The sequence below is a fragment of the Oncorhynchus masou genome, chromosome 6, assembly GCF_036934945.1.
Source record: "Oncorhynchus masou masou isolate Uvic2021 chromosome 6, UVic_Omas_1.1, whole genome shotgun sequence".
Lineage (NCBI taxonomy): Eukaryota > Metazoa > Chordata > Actinopteri > Salmoniformes > Salmonidae > Oncorhynchus > Oncorhynchus masou.
Genome location: NC_088217.1, coordinates 47,334,515 through 47,342,823, shown reverse-complemented (window position 1 = coordinate 47,342,823; position 8,309 = coordinate 47,334,515). Strand labels below are relative to the sequence as shown.

At 39.2% G+C, this 8,309-nt stretch overlaps 1 protein-coding gene across 2 annotated transcripts; it reads right to left on the bottom strand.

Moving 5' to 3' along the window:
- Positions 1-771: 771 nt before the first annotated feature.
- LOC135542159 (microphthalmia-associated transcription factor-like) lies at positions 772-4,540 on the bottom strand. Of its 2 annotated transcripts, XM_064968873.1 has the most exons (9): positions 4,445-4,540; positions 3,715-3,942; positions 3,471-3,566; positions 3,187-3,289; positions 2,814-2,897; positions 2,388-2,441; positions 2,202-2,277; positions 1,924-2,071; positions 772-1,785 (listed from the first exon to the last, which is right to left on the bottom strand). In XM_064968873.1, exons 1-9 carry the CDS (start codon positions 4,475-4,477, stop codon positions 1,396-1,398), a joined length of 1,212 nt encoding a protein of 403 aa, XP_064824945.1. In that variant the 5' UTR covers positions 4,478-4,540; the 3' UTR covers positions 772-1,395. The 2 variants fall into 2 exon arrangements, with proteins under 2 accessions (XP_064824945.1, XP_064824944.1); XM_064968872.1 differs by lacking the exon at positions 2,814-2,897 and having other exon boundaries at positions 2,388-2,444.
- Positions 4,541-8,309: the final 3,769 nt, after the last annotated feature.

Below are 8,309 nucleotides of genomic sequence, written 5' to 3'. Positions count from 1 at the left end.
GTTTAAGAACTTAATCACTTTTGTCTGACATACATAATTAAACACATTTTTAAAGCACAATGCACTTTAATATTGCACAAAATATGTATATTGAGGCTCAGTAAATGCATTTTTTTAACTACCCCTAACTTTTCTGAAATGAAAGGCACTTGTTCCAGAGCTCCACTGATACTAAATTGTATAATGTTTTCAGCTTACCTGCCACCTAAGATAACACAATGATAGACAGTACAAAAAAAATCACTTCATACCTCTGACCCTCGTACACGGGTCCAGCAACCACATGATTAGCGCAAGTCAAGGACTGAGTGGCACAACACAATAAATAATAACATTCATATTCAGGTTAGGTCAGATAAGTGGCTCAGAAGACATGAAATAGGGGAATGTGTTGGTTACATCGACTACATTATTTTATAAATGGACTAGCTCCTACAGTCAACCATATAGTGGTCTTATAGAAAGTTATATAAGGAAATAATATTAGTAATTATAAAGTAATATTAGGGATTGTATTTCAGTACTCTGACATACAAGAACAATGCTGGAAGGTGCTCCTGAGCTAAATATCTGTGTGAACTCTTCAAAATATTATCTTCATGTGCATTACAACTTTGTATGGGATAAGAGCACAGATGTCAATGATATGGTAATAGCCAGGGGAATCCAAATAAAAATCGATTAACTTAATTTAATACTTAAAGACCTACTCAATAAAAATAAACTAACAAAAAAAAATCACAAAATGTTTATATTTACAGTGTCGTTTTGTACAAATATCTTCACTTTAGCGATCACCATGTAGGGAAAAAAGGGCATTCATTGTTCCTGCAAGTTGTTTCTTATTCGCAAAAATAAAATTGTGGCTTTCAAACCATTGCTTCTGAATTTAATTTCAGGGTAAGAAGTATTAGCTCATCTTAAATGCTTAGTACTATGTTATTATCAGTTCATGAACAAAGTATTCAACTGAATATATATTTCTGTATGATATCATATACTGTAATAAACAAATGTTTTAAACTCTAATTTAACAAATAGTCATGACATGAGAAAAATATCAAATCTTGCCATGTTATTGTGCACTTTCTCTCAAATAATTCACCCATGAAAAGTGAATCTTATTGTACAGTAAATCTCAGCAGCCAGCTAAGGAGCAGAATAAACTAATCTGAACCGTCAGATTTGGTTCCAGACAGAGACACAATGACATTGCAAAACAAACAAAAGCAAAAGACAGAATGTCTGTAGACAAGGGAAGGAAAGCTGGAGGACATCTAAGGACGCCAGCAGAGAAGTGTCTCGTGGAATAGATCAATAGCAGAACCTAGTAATAACAATCACAGTAATAACAATATGCTAAAATGTGAGTGTGACTTGAGCTCGTGGGCAGTGCTAACAATCAGGATTATTCTCCTCCATGCTTGAGCTGCTGCTACGCCTGCTGCCGCTGTTGGAGGCGTCTGGAGACACTGAGGACAGAAGGGATGATATGGGTGACAGGGTGTTGTCTATTATGTCCTTCAGTTTAGTGGAGGCCTTGTTTGAGCCATAGGCCCCTGGTTCCCCTGCATCCAAAGGGCTGTCATTGAAGTGGATGGTGCCGTTGTTGAGGTCTAGTGTGGTGGTAGGGGACATGTCGGGGCCTGACTTCTGGTACAGGTCTGACGGACAGTCTCCTAGGATGGGCTCCTGCTTGATGGCTCGGGACATCAGCTCAGAGGAGCAGAGGGAAGGGGACGGCACAACCGCAAGACCATGAGCCCGCGCCTGCATCTCCAACTCCTACACAGACACACAGAAAACACAAGAACACATAGATACTTATACTGGCCATACATTTCCAGAGGATTTAAGTAGAACTTTTTTTCTTCTCAAGGTGCCCTTGTGATACGCTCACTGGCTCCCTCTGGTGGTGCGCACCTGTATGCGGAGCATCAGATGGCGGTTGGCATGCTCCAGCCTCCTCTGTCTAAGCTCCAGCTCCTTGGCTCTCTGCTGCTCCCTCTGCAGCTTCCTGATGTAGTCCACTGAGGCCTTCAGAATGGTGCCCTTATTCCAGCGCATGTCCCTAGGGGACCGCAGGGGACAATAGTCTACAGTCAGCGCATAGCAACTAAGCAGCTGATCCTTAAACTGCATGAACACGTACGTCCTAGGGAGGACGCCAACATTTTTGGTCGATAAACGGGGCTACTTACGGATCATTTGACTTCGGAATCAAGGTTCCAAGCTCTTTGATTCGATCGTTGATGTTGAACCTCCTCCTTCGTTCAACTACAAGGTGAAGAGAAGCAGAAAAGCAGAAAATAAGGAGTGAGTTATAATATGTGAGAGACACATGTATCCCAAATAACTGATTACTCCTCTTTGCCGAAGAAACTCACTTAAGTTGTGGTTGTCCTTTTTTTGTCTCTCCTTGGCCATCGCTCGGACCTCAGCTTCTGGTCGGAAGGGAAAAACTTTTGAGTGGCAAGTGAAGGTGTCGTATTCTTACCTACTCAAGATGATTACAACCCTTTTCTAGCTAAACACCATTCATGTAACCCATTGGATATCTAAACTACATTTCTACTGATACATAGATCTAATTTGTCAATACACACAAAATACTTTACAGAGGCAATTGTAAATAACTGCCTTTAATGCTGCCTTTAATATCACAAAAATATCCAATCTGAATCCCCACTGAATCCCCACTGACATTTTAGTTCAGGTACGTTAATGAGCCACCATGAAAATAGTTTAATAATGTGTTTCAAAAAAGGAAATAAACAATCGTTTGAAAATGTGAAAATCTAGTGACAACGTACCAACTGGAAAGCCTTCAGGCCTTTGGTAGTTGTCAAACTGGCCACAGGATGCAGTCTTGTCAAGTATGTTCATCATTCCAGGAGCTTAAGTATTGGTAAATTATTTGTCATTTTTATTTTATTTATAGCTAACAGTATGTTATGCATTTTACAAATTGCACACAATATTGACGCATATATATGCTTCTTTAACTGTTAGTATTAGTATATCATTAGTATACTATTGGTACATCACTACGATGGTTTCATAAACAAAGATTTTTTTTTAAAGATCTATTTGTGATTTGACAGGGTTGACAATATTTAATATGGAGATGCTTGGCTGATGGTGTCGTGGAAATAATTGGTTGTACTCGGCAGACCAAAAACGTACCTGAGAATTCCCTTTTTATGTTGGATAAACTACCAGGGCAGGCGTTACTGCTGGTAAGTCCGTGGTTTCCATACATGTCCAGAAGGTTACCAGATACAGGGAGCTGAGGAAAGGAACAGAGCATTCAATGATTGCAATGCAACATGTATTGATATTCTAAAGCATGCAAAGCTGTAGTTCCTTTTCAGTAAATGTGTTGTGTACCTTCCTGAAGATTAGAGTGATTGCTATTGCACTTTAACATTTGAAAAAGTTGTTATGTATTGGGAAGGATGTAAATTTACGGTATTTGTAATCTGGAGTCCGGGGTCCATAAAGCCAAGAATATCATCATTATAACTTGTTTCCAAGCTAATAATGTCATCGATGACATCGTCCATCTGTAATAATAAAACAAAAACATTATAAACCAACCTAAAGTATCAGATTTGTATTTGAGTAATGTTTTGATAGACAACATTGAAAGATGTACCAGAAATCTATATGCATTTTGTACCCAGTACTCTGTGTCCTCTCTTTTATGCCTACCTCCTTCTCACAGTTTGAGGTGAGGGTCAGCAGGGCCATGGGGCTGTTGGGGGCAGTGCTGCCTGGGCCGGGGGGCATACCTTGCTCTGGGGGTTGGCTGTGGCACTGCAGGCTGCTGGCCTGGCTGCCAGGCTTACCCCCGAGGGTGGTGGACAGGTACTGCCTCACCTGCTGCCTTTGGGCCTGCTGGATGTGATACTTGGTGGGGTTCTCCAGATGGGTCTGCACCTTGGTGGGGGGGAAATGGGAGATGTTGGAAGACGGTGGAAAATGTTTCCAACGTTAGTTTTGTTCAGTGTCGGTAATGAGGTTCCTGGGGTTAGACCATCTCATCCTCTGGAAACGTATAGTTATCCACTGAAATGTGGCTTTGCTCTTTGTAAAATGTCTCACAATAAAGATCTGTGAGATTCTGTGGATTGATGCATTGACTTGAATGCATGTCTGAAGATCAACACATGGATTGTACAATCATAAACAATAAACCAAACCTTTTCAATCACAGCCTCTAGTTATACGCCTCTTTCTTTATTTTACTCAATGACAGTGAATTATACAGTGCACCGAGGACAATGTCATGAATACAATGCATTTATTTATGTTTGTACAAATATAGTACATACATAGATATGACATTATACTAATACAAGTGACACTAACACTCATAGCAATACTGCATACTGATAGAAAACCAAACCCCCAAAAAACAGTTGGTAATGGTAAAACTCACCTGGTAATGGCTGTATTCAAGCATCTCCAACATATTGTAATTTGTATGATAGTATGTATCAGATATCCCTTTTGTCTGGACAGTCAACTGTGTGAATACAAGGCTACCATGTGCAAACAAGAGGACAGGCTTGATCAGTTTAACTTATTAAAGGCAAACCCCTAATTAGTTATACAAGTTTGGAGACAGGGGGAGGGTACTAGGGCTCATCCTCTCTATGTTGTGTTGTTCTAGCTAAACTACGAATTTATCTCTTCACAGCGTTCATTTGACGTCAACATCTCCGTCTCACAAAGGACTCTTTCTGCTAGTGGGTTACTAGTTTCCAAATTCAAACTCGCTCCCGGCTAACTAACGTTTCATCTTTAGTTCCGCTCATCTAGTATAAAACATTATTTTTTTCTGAGAACCCGGAATACAATTGACACCACTGTTCCATTACAAACATTGCGTAACAAAAAGATTAAAAATCCTGCTACATTTATGGATTCGAACAGACCATCCCACTACCAACTTTCGGATTGGTGATACGTGTTAAACCTAGTCTCCCAGTGGTTCCCAAATGGTGTGCCAGGATCCACTAGTCTACTAAGTCACAGCCAGTTCCTAGTTAGTCTGCAGCTTAAGAGTTGACTAGGGTTAAAAAGAATAGGGGATCGCAAATCCAGTTTCAAATGGATCACAGGCATGGCACAAAAGTAGAATCACTGCTGGTTTGACACCTTAGGAATATGACATTATCAGAAACAAATATTGCTGTTTAATTAGGAAGATGAATATATGTCAATACAGTTTAATAGTTGATCTAGACCATTAGACATGTATGCCAATAAAGTTCAACCCTGCTTAGAAAAGTTTCTGGCTTTCAGAAGACACGTGCCCATTCATGTTTCCAAAACCATGTCAAATATGAAAAAATAAAAAGACACTGTAAGTAGTTGTATCTAACACAAGGGCTAACTGTACTGTATATAAATCAGTTGAGATCCCTATCAACCGAGAATATTATCTCATCCTCACACCCTTGTACAGGAAGATCATTTGTTTTGACAGATTTTGGTCTGTCTCTACATGTACAAGCTATGAACAGAGTGCCAACTGGGATTTCCACAATGCAAAAAAACTAAAAAACAGTTATTAGCTCATCATTTATAGAGCTATTGATTTATACATTTTTAGTATAGACAAGTGTGTTGCTAAAATTGTTAGAAAAGTCTTTACATTCTCAAATCGTACCAAAAATCCTCCCTAAAATCCACTACCAGAAATGTTAAGCTCACAACTGACCATTCTATTTTAACAAAGCTGGCCCATTATTCTGGGGCAGTCATTTAGTTAAAACTGCAGGGGTCATACCTGGAGCCAACACCTGTGATGAAGAGCAACCTGGTCTCAGACCAAAACAAATGATACTTTCCTAAAATCCATGCCATTTCATAGAGTACCACAGTATGTGTCATAATACCCATAAAACCTAGGAGTCAAACAAGGAAATGGTTAGAAACACTTACAATAACGGCTGTGTTTCGAGTAGGCTTACTCTGGCGTGACATTTTGATAACCGTGTAAATCTCTCTAGGACAAGGTGACTTTTATCAATATATTTGCCTGTATCCACAAGGCAAACATAACTTATTTTACATGTTTCTAAAATTTCCTATGGGAAAAACTAATGGTGGAACAACGATTGGAACCATTTCCTGATTGACTGCTAGGTTTTATGGGTATAATGACACCTCCACTATGGGGCTCTACTTTGAATGAAATGTTACTTTATCTTAGGTTACATTACATTGGCTTACTAATGAAATAGTGGTCGTACAATATAATACAAATTGCAGGATGTATAGTATCCTACGTCTTGATTGTTTAATATGATATATTATGTTTGACTGCTTTAGTGTGATATATTACGCTCTCCTGCTTTAGTATGATATGCTAGGGGGTAAGGTTAGGGTTAAGGTTAGGTTTAGGAGTAAGGTTAAAAGGTTAAGGTTAGGCTAGGGAAAGAGTTAGTTAACATACAAAGTAGTTGAAGAGTAACTATAAAGTATAAAGTAGTTGCAAAGTTGCTGAAATGCTGATATTTTCCATGATGAGATTCAAAAACGCAACTTTTGTGTTGCTAGACAATAGCGTTATATACCAACCCATCCTCCCTGACCAACCAGCCTCCTTTTGTTGTTGCCTTACGTAACCTATGTTCATACCAAGCGCAATATATCATACTAATTTGGGTGTCCCGGATTTACGTAGGCCAATGTAATGTTATCTAACGTAAAGTAACATATCATACTAAATGGAGTGGCATGAATTTTTGTCAAATATAATACGTTTTGCAGAGAACTGTGCAGAGCGCTGTAGCTTAGCCTATCCTAGTCTAATGTTGCAGACAACTCCTCCCTCTCGCACCTAACATTTGTAATTAGACTCTCTTCTCTATCTACCTGTCAAAAACACCTTGTACCCTTAAGCGCATACAGTGGGCTGCTAGACATTGCTTTCACATAATATGGGATTACTTGCCCTTTGAGCCATGCACACCATATGCTACATGAGTTGAGATGTAGTTTTTCGAAATAACCTTGAAAAAAGAGACCTGCACCTTGAAAATGAAAATGGAGATCCATAACATTAAAATTGAATGTCCTTTTCTAATCTAGGAACTGCTGTTTAGCAACCTGTTCAATGCTGTACACCATTACATCAAAAGGACCAACATTGTTCTGAATGGGTGTAAACTGAGAATGTACATTTTTACTCTTGGGAGAAGATAATTACATAATTTACCAGTCACCAGTAAATGTGTATTTCTGTGACAGAGAATTCCAAAGAGATGAGGATACAAGACACTAAACTTCTTGTTGGGACATGCATATTTCCCCATTACATACTACCAATTACATACTCATGTAACTGACTAGAGGAGCATTCAAAAGGATGATGCTAACAGTGCCAGTTCTCAGAACAATTCCACAGATGTGGTCTATGAATGAGGTGACGAAGTTGGCGAACGAACTGCTTAGCCATGAGTCCAAATTGATGAGGATCCTCACATGAGATAAAGCGATATCAATAGCCCTCTCACAAACATGATGGATTAACATACCCCAAACCCTAAACATAGAGAGCCCAGCTAACAGATCTAGGGAGAGCAATGTTACCCGTAATGTTATCCGTAATGTTCCCCTAATGTTTGTGTCCAGTTTTCCGTTAGTTAGGGTAACATAAAACATTCTGAGAACCTTTTTTTAGCATGTTTTAGTGATAAAGGTAGGATAACATTCCCCTAATCCCAAACAGAACTTATCTCGAACGTGGTTACAACAGTAATGCTCTAGGCAACTTTTATGGGACTTTGCAAGAACATTCATGTGTCCAGTATTCTGAGGGTTCGGAGAATATTCCCTAGCCACTCTCCCAATAATGTATATCTCAAGGACGTGTTTATTGGGCTAGTGATAGTTATGCCCTGTCCAGAAGAAACCCTAACTGATCTGAAACGACTTGATAGGTGTAAGCAATAGGGTGAATGCACTATGAATTAAATCTCAGCTCTGTTAAAAGTACACTCAAGAAAATATTTTATTGATCAAAGTGATTCAGGAGTATCATTAAAACAGGTTAATATGCCCCTCCAACATTAAACAACTACACAGAAAGCCAGTAGCGTACCGTGGTTCTGGGGCCTGGGCCTTCAGTGAAGTCCTACACAGTCCCACCCGAATTAATCCACCTCTTATTACCATCATTATGATGCCATGGCTCTAGACACTATACATTTAGACAGAAATGCAGTATAACCAGGCGTTGCGTCACCTTGAAATTGACATTTTTATTCAGAGAATTGCAGGGGAAGAGTACA

Bases quoted from the DNA above. Each gene is read 5' to 3' on its own strand.
- LOC135542159 (XM_064968873.1), bottom strand. From the start codon at position 4,477: ATGTTGGAGATGCTTGAATACAGCCATTACCAG. The intron at 2,898-3,186 runs GTACGTTTTTGG...CCAATACTTAAG, and splicing joins CATAAAAAGGGAATTCTCAG to CTCCTGGAATGATGAACATA. The intron at 2,278-2,387 runs GTGAGTTTCTTC...TTCACCTTGTAG, and splicing joins AAAGGACAACCACAACTTAA to TTGAACGAAGGAGGAGGTTC.